The sequence below is a fragment of the Ahaetulla prasina genome, chromosome 3 (assembly GCF_028640845.1).
Source record: "Ahaetulla prasina isolate Xishuangbanna chromosome 3, ASM2864084v1, whole genome shotgun sequence".
Classification (NCBI taxonomy): Eukaryota; Metazoa; Chordata; class Lepidosauria; order Squamata; family Colubridae; genus Ahaetulla; species Ahaetulla prasina.
The window spans coordinates 21,389,310-21,404,763 of record NC_080541.1 but is presented as its reverse complement, the minus strand read 5'-3'; the positions used below and the strand labels follow the sequence as shown (position 1 = coordinate 21,404,763).

Below are 15,454 nucleotides of genomic sequence, written 5' to 3'. Positions count from 1 at the left end.
TACTCCCACACCACGAGCACTACTCAGGTGACCCTGAGGACACAGATAAACCTCCAAGTCCTTCAAGGACCCTCTGATTCAAATGACCAGCTGTCTGCATCAGGGATATAAATCCTTCCATTCCCCACTATCCTGTCAGAGCATTAGTGTCAGTTGATAAGCATATCATAGGAGCATTATATAAAAGGTGCATTAAAGTGAAAAAAAATCTCTCATAGAAATTCTAAAAACAATGTTAATTTTTTTCTTAAAAAATAAGAATTTTTAGTACATCTTAAATTAAATCTAGTGAGCTTTTAATGGCTGGAAAATACTGTTTACGGGCTAAATCTGGCCTCCAGGTTAGCTATTGTCTATTGTCTACTACCTAAAAAATGCATTTGTAAAATAAAGACGCTTTGAATAGTAGGAAGTCTGGTCACCTAAATTATGTTAGAATGTTATAGCTGCTTAACTCAGAAGACACTATGAAATAAGGAAGCCATGTTGCTCTTGCTATGTTTTTGAGCCAAAGACTTACCAAAATATTTTTTTTAAATCCATACAGATTAGGTGAAGAAATGTCATATCACAACTGATTTCTTAACAGTGGCCCAAAATCACACTGAACTAATCAGTTAAGAGAGTTTGCAGATGTCATATTTGGTTAAATGGGAGATCTACAGCAAGTCAAAAGGACAAGAAAATTCATACTTACTTGGCTACATGCCATCTTCTTTCCACCAACAAATGAATATCTTCAATTCTTCGGTTGTTTGCATAATGCAAACGCTTGGGTAGATGTTGCTTCAGGTAAGGTTTGAAATGCTGGTCTGGCTTCTTGCACTGAAACAAAGGGAGCATGTTCAAAAAAGGGCTGCGCAAGATATTGGCCAATTTACCTGCTAACTGGAAAAATCCCTGTTTAGTGAGGATAAGCAGAGAGGTGGCATTCAGCTGGTTTGTACCGGTTCAGGAGAACCAGTAGCGGTGACTGCGGGTGGGCCCGCCCGCCCACACCCGCCCACCCACCCAGACATAATGCCATCCTATTTAGCCACATTTTTGAGGCCGGGCGCATGTGCAGAAGGAGCATGTGCTAGCAAAGCGCATGCAAGGAAGGCCGGGTGAATGAGCAGAAGGCGCATGTGTGAAGCACGCGGGGTGAACCGGTGATAAGCATATATGGAACCCACCGCTGATAAACAGCCCGTTTTGTAGCTATTGTAAGACCAGCTGTAAGACTGTCACCTGGAGAAAAATCTATCTATGTGGTCCTGAAGAGCTGACATAGATTTGGCAGTCCATAATCAATCAATCAAGACCAGTGGAGGGCAATTAATTTTCCCAAGAGAAAATGAGAAACTGGAATTGTTATGGAGAGGGTCAAACCAACAGGGTTCTGAAAGCAAGCATGCACACACATAGGTAAATTGAGAAAAAAATTAAAAGCAATGCAGTTCTATCGCATGCATTACATATACTTGTTTACGTTTGATTTATAATTTCCAATTGACCTCATGTGGGTTAGGCAGGGATATAGAAAAGACTGGAGGTAGCCCCGGGGCCATACAAAGCCCAGGTGTGATCAAGACCAAATGATTTATTGATCTATCCTAGCATCAGATTCTCTTCTGTCCGAAAGCAGCTCCAAAATAGCTTTTACCCATCATTTAATTTAGTTTCCCTCTCTCCAATGAAAATGTTCGGAATTAAACAGTTTAATGTTTGTGGATATTCTGAAGTGCTACAGCCCACTTCTGCAAAATATGGTTAGACCCACCACAACCATTATACAACTTTCTCCATGGAGTCTATACTTATGAGAATTCCTCTGATAACACTCTTAATCTTCATTTAAAGCCACACCTCTAGGCCACTGCACCACTCCTAACTAATAAACCCAACTATTCAGAACTATTTTAAAAAGGTGCTCTAAGAAGAAGAGTACTAAGGAGATACTTACTGTGAGATTGGCCACAATGGCTTTGGGGTCAACTGTTACATGGATGAGGAGATTTCAAGCAGAAAGAGAAAGAAAAGTCAACAATATGCCAATAGCTAAGTTTTCAACACATGAATGTTCATATGTAATTAGCAGCATTACAATGGTGGGTTACTCCCAGTTCGCCCCCGTTTGGGCCAACCTGTAGTGGCAGTGGTGGGAGGCTCCGTCCATCCACCCAGACATCATCAAAAACGCTCTGCGCATGCGCACAAGGGCCCGTGCGCTACCGACAGTGAACTGGTAGCGTCAGGATTTGAAACCCATTACTGCTGCATTAAACTAAACTACAAGTTTGTTTATAGATACTTCTCACAGAAGAATCACTGTAGGGCTCAAAGAGGAACACGATAGTAAAAAAGTTAAGTTCAGATCTCAAGATAAACCACAGCTAGCAAACTTGGCCCACTGCACAATTTTTCTGCAAACATTCGTAGAAATACACCAGCTAATTTCTCTTTGCTCATGGTTCTCGGGATTTAATTCATTGTGAAGTAAAATCTTTTAGATCTCAAGGTTTTTTTCCCCAAATATCTGGCTCTATTTAATAATCAGCCTTATCAATTAGGTAAATTTACCCAATTTATCAATCAGGTAAAATAACAATTGTCTTTCTAAACAGTAACTGTGTCTCTCTGAAGATGGATGCACCTTTATGAATATTTTCCCCACTGCCATACCTGTTGGAAGACAAGGAAAATGGACCTATTTCAAGCTAGAGGATGAATGTAGAAAGGTAAACTTACATTTAACATTACTATTAGCTTTGGCACGAATACGCCCTAGAGTTCCAGGTATCAATGTTATGTCATCCACGTTGGACAGATAGTTGCTCAAATATTCAGTTCTTTCACAAGTAACATCTTCCATTCCTACAGAATAAGCAGCACCATCGCATTATTGAAAAAAGTATGTGTAGACATTTGCTATTCAAATATTAATTAATGAGGTACGTTTAGGTCTCTTTCAGCTTTAAAAGACAAATTGCCCATGTTTTTGGTCTACACTCAATACAACCAAAAGTATTTTTGAGTTCTCCCAAGATACTTCCTTTCTTGTTAGAAGAGTGTGATCCTTTAGATTTTACAAATTTATAATAACTATATTTTTTTAATGGTGAGAAATCGGAGGAAAAAATTCTTTAAAATGGAATCAGGGGATGCATATATTAGTCTAAACAACAAGTTTAACCCAGAAATAATTTCCACAAATTTAAATGATGCTGAAAATGACTGCCATTTCAGCAATTACAAAACATTAATGCACTGGATTAAGTTTCAAAGATTAAAGTATTCTCACAAATATAGTCTAAGTAGCAATAAGAAGAGGGGTTCTAATCCCTGAAGTTTTGCCAAGAACTTCAAGTGGGAAGTCTTATCAAGTTAGCCAATGTGAATTAGAGAATAAAATTACATGAGATCATCAAGCCTCTTTATAACCAGCTAAAACTATTTTTTAATTTTTTTTTAAATCACAGAATTGCATTATGAATTAGCTGTTCAGAAATCCATGCACAATCAATCTGTTCTAAAACCTTTGTACCTTATTTTAGGATGATCCCATACTGTGTGCTGGCACATAATAATGTCTACATCTAAATACAATTCAAATACAGTTCAGCATGATTGTCTCAAAGGTATTTTTTCCAGAGGCAACTGGATTTTCTTTGTTTTTCCTCGAATAAGTTTCGTTCTCATCCATCTTCAAAGAAATGTCTTTAAGGAAAAACAAAGAAAGTCCAGTTGCCTCTTGAAAAAGCAATTTTGGGACAATCATGACCCGGATGGCTGAAAATCTCCATAGACATTCAACTTATTTTATTTATTTTATTTGTCACAACAATATATATAAGCATCACACAAAAAGATTATATAGTATATAAACACATATATGAGTAAATATAAGGAAGTATAAGCATATATATATATATAAGAAGAAGAAAAAAGAAAAACAATAGGAGAGGAACGGTAGGCACGTTTGTGCTCTTATGCACGCCCCTTATGGTCCTCTTAGGAATGGGGTGAGGTCAATAGTAGAAAGCTTTTGGTTAAAGCTTTTGGGATTATGGGAAGAGACTTAACAGGTTAATAAAGTGCCGTCCAGTAGAAATGAAGACTTTCCTACATCAAAACCAAGGAAAACATTTTTTTAATTACCATGATCACCCACGAAGATAATGTTGGCACATCGGTGTAAGTTCAGCTGCTTTAGTCCATCCATTAGTTGGCCAAGGATCTTGTCAATATCTCTTAGTGGACCTAACATCTATATATACACACATATTTACACAAAGAGGGAGAATTAACCTTCTTTTTTTTTAACTATCATTACAAGTTTTACACTATCATCTCCCTAAGTTTTCATCTGATGGTATGTTTGCATAAACTGCCACAATTATATTACATCAATTATACTATACTGTATTATATTATATTAATCTCTCTGAAGCACTGCTTTACACCAAATAACCAATATAGTCCAGAATTATGGTTCTCAAATGGCTAACCAGAAGTTTTTGGGGGGGAAAAAGAAAAAACTCGATAACTTTCTAACTTCATTTACATTATTCTTTAGCAACTGTTTTCAGAGACATTCTGACTCGTCCCACTGAGTAGCTGAAGTCTAGAAATGATGATAGTTTTTATCTTTCAAGTATTTATTCTCTTTCGCTATATTCTTATTATGAGAATTATGAGAATATTAACATATTTGGAGTCTCTTATATTCAAAACAGCATGATCACTACTAATAATATCTGAAATAAAGAGCAGATTAAGATTTTCTGCAAAACCTACAATGTACTTGTACACTCTAACTCATGAGATGAGAAATCATTCATCTTAAAGAGTTAAGCAAACTCGAAGAAATTCTAGCAGGCTTAGAGTTATATTGTAATGTGCACCCATAGTCTTCTGATGTTGGTGTTAAAGAATATTATACTTATGCTTAAAAAAATTAAAATTTGTGAAGAGCTATGGTTCTTCAACCCTTTTTTAATCCCTAAAAGCGTAAACTCATCTCTAGAAGCCACATTCTAAAATAAAGAATCAAGCATAGGACCAAGATCATTTTAAAACAGAGCAATGGGTCAGTTTAGTTCATAAAATTCTTGGGATAATATTTTTCCAACCTTAATTTTTAACAGTACATTTATTTTAACAAGCTAGAAGATGGGAATCCATGTATCTTGCAGGTTTCATGAGCCACAGTGGCGCAGTGGTTAGAGTGCAATACTGCGAGCTACTTCTCCTGCCTGCCGGCTGCCTGCAATTTGGCAGTTCGAATCTCACCAGGCTCAAGGTTGACTCAGCCTTCTACCCTTCCAAGGTGGATAAATGAGGACCCAAATTGTTTGGGGCAATATGCTAACTCTGTAAACTGCTTAGAGAGGGCTGTAAAAGCACTGTGAAGCTGTATATAAGTCTAAGTGCTATTGCTATAAGATGGGAATCCATGTATCCTGCAGGTTTCATGGACCTCACTCAATGAATGATTTTTTAAAGAAAAGTTTAGCATTCTTTTATTTAAGAAAGAACGCGGCTTGACATGATTTGTATATAAAGCATGACACAGAAAAAGTTTCTTTGCGTTCTCTCTTCCCTTTCAATGTGAGAACTCCAATGTTCATTACAAGGCACACTCCTGAATCCCAACTGAGTGATTTCAGTAGCTCTCATTTATTTGTTTTAAGGGAAGATTTGTCTTTGATGCTATTATTACGGTATTGCCAAGATAAAAAGGATAGCATCTCATTTGCATCAGTGGTGGGATTCAAAAAATTTTTACTACTGGTTCTGTGGGCTTGGTGGGCATGGCATGGCTTGATGGGCGTAGCAGGGGAAGGATACTGTAAAATCTCTTCCCACTCCAGGGAAAGGTTACTGCAAAATCCTCATTTCCTCCCGATCAGCTGGGACTCGGGAGGCGGAGAATAGATGGGGGTGGGGCCAGACAGAATTTTTACTACCAGTTCTCCGAACTACTCAAAATTTTCACTACCGGTTCTCCAGAACTGGTCAGAACCTGCTGAAACCCACCTCTGATTTGCATCCTATGTCCAAACTCATCACGAAAGTCTGAAGAGACATTTCACACTCAAACATCAACTTGAATCCATTGCTATAGGTTCACATGATCAACCTTTCATGTTCAAATCAAATAAAAAAATCAAATCAAATAAATAAATGTTCTTAATCTATGTTTAAACCATATCCATGTCCTATACCAGTGTTGGCGAACCTTTTTGGCAATGAGTGCCGAAACAGGAGTGCGCACTGGCGTGGGCAGGGGGAACCACTAGAAACAGGAAGAGCACCTTTCTGGTGCACATGCGCGGGAGCACTAGAAACTGGAAGGACAGTTTCTTGGTGCACATATGCGCATCGGGAAGCTGAGCTTCCTGTTTCCAGCATGCACATGCACACCAGTCACCTGGTCTTCCAGTTTCTGGCACACATGCATGCTGGTCGGCATGCATACGTGTGCCGGAAACCAGAAGTTCAGCTTCCCAGCACGCACGTGAGTGCCAGGGAGCTACTCTTCTGGTTTGCAGTGCTTCTGCACATGAAAAGACCAGCTGGCCGGTGCGCATATGCATATGTGTACCGGAACCCAGAAGAGCAATGGGCAACGGCTGGCATGCCCAGAGAGATGGCTCTGCGTGCTACTTCTGGCATCCGTGCCATAGGTTCGCCATCACGGTCCTATACAGATTCTATGTCGTGTCCCACTCCTCCGCTGACGGCCGGGTCAGGGAAATCCGAATCAGGCGTGCCTCTGCAGCTCTGCCAAAGTCCTAGCAAAGTCCTCAGAGCAGGCAGGAGACCAGAAAGTGACTTCAGCAAGATATGTTCGACTTTGCCTGACTCAGAGAATGCCAGAAAGCAGATCCTTTATATAGGCCATGGGGTGTGGCTCCGTGACTCAGCACTTATCCAGGCCTGCCCCTCCCTTCCTTCTGACGCCGCTGCCTATCAATTCTTCTGAAGCGAGGGTCACTCCAGTCGGCAGCTGTTGGTAATTGACCTCCCTCAGGCTCACATGCTGTGGGGGAGGGGAGGGGTCTAGTTGCTCCGTTTGCCTGGGCATGCAGCCAGGGCTGGGGCCGGGAGGTGCTTCCTCCTCCTCAGCCTGTCTGGGCATGGAGCCAGGGCTGGGGCCGGGAGGCATATTAGGACATTCCTCAGCGTTCGGAAGCAAATAAGAAGGCCCCGGCTGCGGTGAGAGCGGGCAAGACACAACATTCTATATATAGAATGAAGGCAACTTAAGGATACAGGACTTCCTTACAATCGTATTTTCATTCAACGTGATCACTGAGCGTAATTGTTCAAATAGATAGCAGCCTCAGATAAATTTCCTTTGAAGTTACTGATATTCATTGCCTCAAAATATTCATAAAAGTTTCAAGCATCCTCCAGCATTGCAAAAATTTGATACCATACAGTTATCGGTCATGAAATAAGAAAGGATCACAGACCAATTCTTATGATCGAGGCTTTATTTGATGTCCCCTGCTAAAGGAAACCAGTGGTGTCAAGTCATGTTGTGAACAGGAGTAACTTGGCAAAATTTAACAGAATAACAGAGTTGGAAGTGACCTTGGAGGTTTTCTAGTCCAACTCTCAGGCAGGAAACCCTATACCATTTCAGACAAATGGTTGTCCAATCTTTTCTTAAAAACTTCCAGTGTTGGAGCATTCACAAATTTCTTCAATCCATTGCAAGTTTTACAAATAGAACTTTCCAGAGGTCCAAATAATCAGTTCCAAGAAATTCATTTTGGCTGGGGGGGGGGGAATAACTGTAAGGGTGAAAATAAGCACGATGCTACAGGCTAATCCAATATTATCTACCTGTGGGTGGAACAGTTTAAATGGATTTTTGCACCTGAATCCTGTGATATTTAAATACAATAGTTAAGAAGGATTTAAAGATTGCATCAAGAGACGGAGGATGCTACCCAAAGAAGAGTGGGAAGAAGGACAAGATAAACATCAAATGAACCCAACTGCTTGATGGCAATCTGTGGTTGTTGCCTTTCAAGATGGCTGCACCGAAAGTTCGATTTGGAAGAAGTTCATCCCAAAGTTGGGAAGACCAAAAAAACAAAAACAAAAACAAAAAAGCAAAAAAAACCCAAAACCAAGTTGTTTAAGAGTCTCAGTGTACCAGGTTTGAAAACTTACTTTGTTCCGACGGGATTCCGCAGACAAATGTTCCATTCTAGGTACTTTTCGTCTTCTCTTGGAAGGAGCAACACGTCTTTTCAGAATCCTCTTAGGATTGATTTTTCTTTTAGGTCTTTTAGATGGAGTAAGAGGAGATGCAAAACTACTCTCCTGTACTGACGGAGAGAGATGCTTGGACTCAGAAAAAACTCATCTCAACATCAGATTGTTAAAAGCTAGCCATCTCTAGGACACAGCACACCAAAACTCTTGGTTCAAACCATTTAATACTGGGTCTATGGTCAAGTCAAGATCAAGGTTGAAAAGAAGAATTTAATTATTTGTGATTAATAGTCCTGGGGTCTGCAGGAAACATTCTGAAGAGGATGTCTGGTTTGTTTGTTTGTTTGTTTGCTTGTTTGTTGGGGGGGGGGATACTCTTTTCATGTTTATCAAGAGAAAGAAAGCATCAGTAGCAGGAACCATTGCTGTTACTGTATGCTCAACAGACTTATGTTTTAAATCGTACTAACTAGTCAGTGCACCACTATTTAAATAACAGTAAGATCCCAATTCTCTTGTGCTGAAGAGAATAAATTAAAATTGTTCATATAATATTTTTATATTGTCGAATTCCCGGTCACTATCAATTCCACACAGCTGGAGGAATGCCCAGTTTTTAAAAGACCTCCAGAAGGCATGGTGCTATTAACTGGATAATGAGGAAGGCATTAAGTATTGACCTGTCATTCATTTTGATCTTTAATGGGAGGGGTGAGGAAACATTGGGCAAACACACCCTGAATTTGCTCCCTGTGTTATAGGATATCCTTACGATTAGGGAATAGCATACCATTAGATTTAGCTACAGATGCTTTCCACGATTATTGGGCTGTGACGTGTGAGGAAAGGCTTTTAAAAAAAAACTAGGGGAGGGGAAGATACGAATGAACCACGTATTAAGAGGAGGAGAAATCGTCTGGAAACAACAGAGCTGCAGTCCCAAGCAGTGCAGAGATGCCAGATGCTATTCGAACTGATCTTAAAAAGAAGCGACTTCGCATGCAACTCCAATTGACAGCTACAATGAGAGTTCTTGGCAACTTTTAGGATCAGATTCCCCGAACAGAGAAAGATAACATATATAGGAAGATAGTGCAGCTTGTTTATTTTTGTTTATTATTATTTTTTTTTAAAATGGAGAAAGAAAGAAGCGAAGAGAAGGAAAGTTGAAAATTGGCAAGGATTTTACAAGCCCATTTGCTTTCTATCTGCATAGCCATTCTCCATCTTTGCTGTTCCAATCGCAGAGCCATGTTCTTGGAAGATAATAATAATTTTTTTAAAAAAACCAGTATTACCATCTGCCATGCTGTTTCTTTTGCTCTTGCACAAACAGTTGGAAAGGAAATGCTAATCCAGTTCCATTTATCTCTCTCTCCAGAAAGCAGCTTCAGTTTTCTTTAAAAAAAAACAAAACAGGAGAGGAAAAAAAGAAAAAGAAGAGAAGAAAAGAGTTCAAGCTTCGTGCAGCCTTGATGAAAGCAGCAGCAGATGGAGGAAGGATTCTCAAGAGTTTACTCACTCTTTCCAAGAGAAGCGCAGCCAGAGTTTTAACTTATGCCATCAAGTGGGTCTAATAATAAGAAACCCCCATTCCAGGGTAGCATGTTAGAAGAGCAGCCGAGCAGTCCTTAAGCGTACGGATGTTGTCCAAGTCACTGATCATGGTAAACAGCATCGGTACAAACATTCACAAAAGGGATAGCTTCTCTTTCTAAAGAAATTAAAGCTAGGAAGAAAGCCAAATCTGTATTAATCAGCCAAATCTTAGCTTTAACATTGGAAGGATGAGATCAATCTAAGCCGAGGATGACGACACACCTAGAATTGAAAGAACTAGCCAAATACTTGTACTTGAAACAAAATGTCTCAACCTAAGACATTATACATCAAGATATAATGGGTGAACGTGCAATGTTTGTCAGACAGGATTTTCCCAAGTGACCAGGCTAAACACACAAAAACAAAAAGTAGATGTGAGACCAGATAACCATGATTAGATATCTTAAATTATTTTTAAGGTCACTGTAGCACTGGTTGAGTCACTTAAAAAAAAAAAAGGAAGAGCAAGCAAAGATCTTTGTGCCTTAGCTATCAAGCATGTCAAATTATTGGGATCCAGTCGCTACCACAGCGGTCCCCAACTTTGCAGCTTGGCAGCCCAGCTGGGGCAAGGAAAGAGGAACCAGTCACCACAAGTAGGCCTGCATGTGCGCCCGCAGCTCAACTTACACAAGCAGTGGACTGGCGCACAATGCACACACACGCAGCTCAACTTGTGCACGAGTGCAAGGTGGCCTGTCACTCACACAAGTTGAGTTGCACAAGGTGCACATACCGGCTTACTGCTCACATGGCCCAGTTCCGAATAGGCCTTGGCTTAGTAGTGGCCTGCGGCCCAGGATGGGGGTTCATACAGATTACTGCTTAATCAATTGACTGGTTGAACTTGCAAGTTGACAGATCAAAAATGGGTCTGGAAGTTCCTTACTTCATCAACCTCCACTTTCAGTTTAGCAATAAAGCACCTCTAGGAAAACTACCTAGAGTCCTTCTGTATTAAGGGAGAGATAAAGGTAAAGGTAAAGGTTCCCCTCACACATATGTGCTAGTTGTTCCTGACTCTAGAGGGCAGTGCTCATCTCCATTTCAAAACCAAAGAGCCAGTGCTGTCCGAAGACGTCTCCATAGTCATGTGGCCAGCATAACTAAACACCAAAGGCACACGGAACACTGTTACTTTTTCACCAAAGGTGGTCCCTATTTTTCTACTTGCATTTTTTACATGCTTTCGAACTGCTAGGTTGGCAAAAGCAATGTCCATTTAACCTATAAATGGAGTTTTAATGCCTTGTGTATATTTTCCTCTGGCTATTCATAATCCTCACCTCTTTAATAATGCAGTAAAAAAAATCATCTTAACTAGGATATGACTACACTATGAGTTCACAACATGCTTAGTTATACAGTAGCAACACTCCTAAAGTAATAAAAATATAAAAACACATTGAAAATTGTAAAATCTTTCATAATTATAGCTTTCACCTAATATAGATGCTATTTTAGCTTGCTTTCACACTACGAGGGATTTTTCACATCAGGAGAGATTTTAGGGGTCGTAATCAATTTATATGAACCCAAAATGGGTATGGAAATCATTATTTTAAGGAATTGCGAGTTGGAGTCTTCTATAATTTGTTTCCCAGTACTATTGATTAAGTATCTTAACTTCTAAGATTAATTCCAACTCAAAACAAATGGGTTGAATAGGGTTAGGAAAGAGGAAAGAATTGTCTTTGATTGTCAAATGCCAATATTACTGATGCTTGAAAAGGATGGAGATGATCTCCAGATCAGGAGGATACTTTCACAACAGTGAGGATGAGGTCTATAGACAATTCCAGCTCTAAATTTAGCGTCACGGCATTGTCACATGACGCATCGCGACTTTCCCCCCCCTTTCGCTAAACCGGGCATAGCCGTGGCCAGCGCATGACTCATCCAGCCAACAGGCCACGAGTTTGACACCCCTGCTCTAGGTCTTCCTTCTAAGAGTTTCCTGATATATTTATGTATCAGTTCCTTATATTCTTTCAAAGAGTCCCGTCCAGATATAAATCAGAACATCTGTGCAATTTCTACAGAAAGGCTAACTTCTCTAAAGGCTCATAAAGAAACTTGAAGCCAAACCTATGGTGATATGAGATGAAGATGTCTCTTCTCCATTTCATCTCAAGGGAAACAGCAGTTTTATGAGTTGAAGGCTGAAAATTTCAGTCAGGGAGGGGAAATATGTACCTTTATCTCTGAACCCCAAATAAATAATTGCAACTATTCCATGTTGCTTCTGATTCTCAGCTGACCTTCAGTCACTACTATACCAATTGCAGGGAATAATCTAATTTGGGACTAATCAAAGCAGGGTTTGATAAACTGCAGCTGGACTTCACTGCCAAATAAAATAGTTGCAAAAGCCAAAACTTGTTTTTGGAAATCTGCACCTTGGGAGGAGAATTTACTGTCCCCACCTCTAAGGCAGACACTTGAAAAGGGTGGAGATGACCTCCATAGCAAGAGGACTCTTTCACACAACAGTAAGAATGAGACCTATAGCCAATTCCACTCTAAATTTAGCACTATTATTTTGGTCCTGGACTCCCAAAATATACTGAGAGCAGCAGAACCGAGTGTTGCAATAACCAGCTGGGGATTCCCAAGAGCCAAAGATATAAGAGATAGATCCCTAAAGGGCTATCAATAACCGTATTGGCCAGGAAAGAGTATAAGCTGACATCCAATACATCTGCAGAGTGCAGATCTGAAGAAGGGTGTTGTACAGCAAGTGTTCAACAGTTTTGGAATAAAATCAGGAAACTTGGATTTAAATAATATAATTGCGTTAAGATTTTTGAGTCGCGTTGCTGAAGAAATCAATCCTCTCCTTGTCCTCAGATATAGACTTCTTAAAAGCCATTTCTTTATCCAAGAGTGAAACTGTGGATAAAACGCCTGCCACACTCTGATTAACTTTTAATAGGCCCATCAGAAGAGGCATAAAATTGTTTTCAATGGTGGCAGGAATCCACCGGTTTAGCAATCTCAGCCTGGAGCCGCAACCCAACACTGATCAATTCTTTCCATGTTCTCCCAACCCTGTTAGAACTGTTTGTTTAAGCAGTTCTTATATGGCTGGGAGAATATTCCCTTCAGAGTCTATGATCAACGGTTAACTGTGTAGATCTTCCCTGTGGAACAAGGTCTTTATTAGGACTTGAGGTAACAGGAATAATTAACCTCTGTGCTTGGGACTTGGAAAAGTTTTTTCCCCTCAAACTTCACATTGGCCCTGGATTCACAGAGAGGAAAAGGAAGACAGTATTACAGTTTCAGAGAATTCCTTGCCCCAAATGCCAGTGCCAGAGGTCAGTGTGAATTAGGTCTCTGCCCTGGATTTCAAGGCCAAAGCCTAAGATCAACATAATGTATAATTGGACCTCAGTCGCTCAAGTGGTTTGGCTGCATCTATGGATTTTAACTGGAGGGAGATTCCAGGCAGCCCATTTAATGAGCATTCAATCTTCTCTCCACCTTCTATGCTTTAAAGCAGGGTTCTCCAACCTTGGCAACTTTAAGACTTGTGGACTTCATTTCCTCAGCTGGCTGAGGAATTCTGGGAATTGAAGTCCACAAGTCTTAAAGTTGCCAAGGTTGGAGAACCCTGCTTTAAAGCAACATTTCTCAATTTCAGCTACATTAAGATAGGTGGACTTCAGTCAGCATGGAGAATTCTGGGAGTTGAATTTCGCCTGTCTTTAAGTTGCTGAAGCTGAGAAGCACTGCTTTGAAGCCTATCTCTTATTCTCCCTATTTCTACCCAAGTGGCCAACATCATTTACTAAGGATGCAGTTAAATAAGCCTCTTGACTTAGCACATTGTGCAGAAAGCAAACATGGCATAAACAATTTACGTGAAATTGCTGAATTATTACAAAACATGAAAAAAATACTCCTTTCACACCACAATGCTTTAAAAAAAACACAAAAAACTAGTCAACCTTGATTATATCCAAGAGTAGGCCTGTGAGTTTTTGATGAAAATCTTAACCCTGTCAACACATACACATACACACCCACACATACACAGACATAGTTCGCCAGTCCCTGAAATTTTAAACAGATGGACAATGCTATTAACAGTTTAGTCCTTTCTATAAATGTAGTGTCTATAGTTTTCAGAAGGCCCTATTTCCTTTGGAGGCTTATAGAAGTGAACAATTAACGAGCTTTAAACTATTTGGCTCAGGACTAGCGATTCATGTTCATGTGAAAATGGCAAAACCAGAACCAAAATGGAGCACCAGATTTGCATTCCATTTATGGGCAAAGATGAACTGTACTAACCTCAGAACTAAATGGACCATATCTGTGGCCAGCCATATCTGGTTGGTCGGAGTAGAATGCATAAGCGTAAGGCCTGAAAAGAAAGGCAGATGTCAGCAAGTTTCAATTTCAGCATGCAATTCTCATTTTCCAATACTGCAACCCTCTAAAATTACAAATTCATTCACCCCGTCCCTCTGAATAAAATGAATGGTTTCATTGTATTTAGAGATGATGAAGAAATAAAAAAAATCAATCTATCCAGTAAAATATTGCTGGAAACTTGCAACAAAGGTAAACAAAGCCTGCTGACTGGAAATTAGCAATAACAGTTCAAACCATGAGGATAAGCTTGCTTGGTTTTGCATAACTCTGAGAGTGTCTGACAGTGTTTATGAGATCTGGCGGTGTTTAAGACACAGCCACTCTCTACTGCAGGAGTATCAAACTCAATTTCATTGAGGGCCGCATCAGGGTGGTGTTTGATCTGGAGGGCCGGGAGCATGGCCAGGGTGGGCGTGGCCAGCTCAGTGTCACTCATGTCAGGGGTACCTGTGGTGGCCTGAGTGCTTTACCAGCGAAAACAGGCTCCCGAGCTCCGTTTTCAGCTGAGACTGGCCTCCTGAAACTCTCTGCCAGTGAAAATGGAGCTCCGTTTTTACTGGCAGAGGCACTGTGGGCTGGTCCTTCGCTGTTTCTTGGGCAGCCTCACAGGCCCGATCTAAGCATCCCACGGGCCAGACCCGGCTTGCAGACCTTGAGTTTGACACCCCTGCTCTACTGGATCAATATTCACTGTAGCAGGTGCTCTAGGACAGCGGTTCTCAACCTGTGGGTCGGGACCCCATTGGGAGTTGAATGACGATTTGCCAGGGGTCGCCTAAGACCATCAGAAATATGGGAAGTATACTTGCGAGTCGAAGAATCGTGCTCCAATGGTTGACTCCACAAGCCAGCTGCAGGCTCTTCAAATCACTAGCCAAATTCGGCTTCAGGCACGATGAATTAAAAAAGAGAGAAGTCTTTGCTCTGATGTCTCCCTCTCAAGCCATCTGCAATCACTCCCAATCGCTAGCCTAATCTGGCTTCAGGTGCGATAAACTTAATAGGGGAGGAGTCTCCGCTTTAATGCCTCCATCCTCAAGGCAATCGCAAGCAGTTTAGATCGCTAGCCAATACGACTTCAGGCACAATAAATTCAAAACGAAAATAATTTTATGGTTGGGGTCGCCACATTGTGGGGAATTGTATTAAAGCGGTCGCAGCACAATAAAGGTTGAGAACCACTGCTCTAGGAAATCCTGATTCTACTATCAGTCTGCCCTGGCAGAATTCTAATAACTTTTAGGATATAAAC

The 15,454-nt window shown here is 40.5% G+C and overlaps 1 protein-coding gene across 1 annotated transcript in view; it reads right to left on the bottom strand.

Moving 5' to 3' along the window:
* ENPP2 (ectonucleotide pyrophosphatase/phosphodiesterase 2) overlaps positions 1-15,454 on the bottom strand; it is a 70,038-nt gene that overhangs the window by 27,294 nt on the left and 27,290 nt on the right. Inside the window, exons 11-16 of the mRNA XM_058176516.1 lie at positions 14,119-14,191; positions 8,173-8,325; positions 4,141-4,249; positions 2,731-2,856; positions 1,946-1,977; positions 698-825 (exon numbers count right to left, since the gene is read on the bottom strand). Coding sequence (XP_058032499.1) covers positions 698-825; positions 1,946-1,977; positions 2,731-2,856; positions 4,141-4,249; positions 8,173-8,325; positions 14,119-14,191 — 621 coding nt within the window. The remainder of the gene's footprint in view (positions 1-697; positions 826-1,945; positions 1,978-2,730; positions 2,857-4,140; positions 4,250-8,172; positions 8,326-14,118; positions 14,192-15,454) is intronic.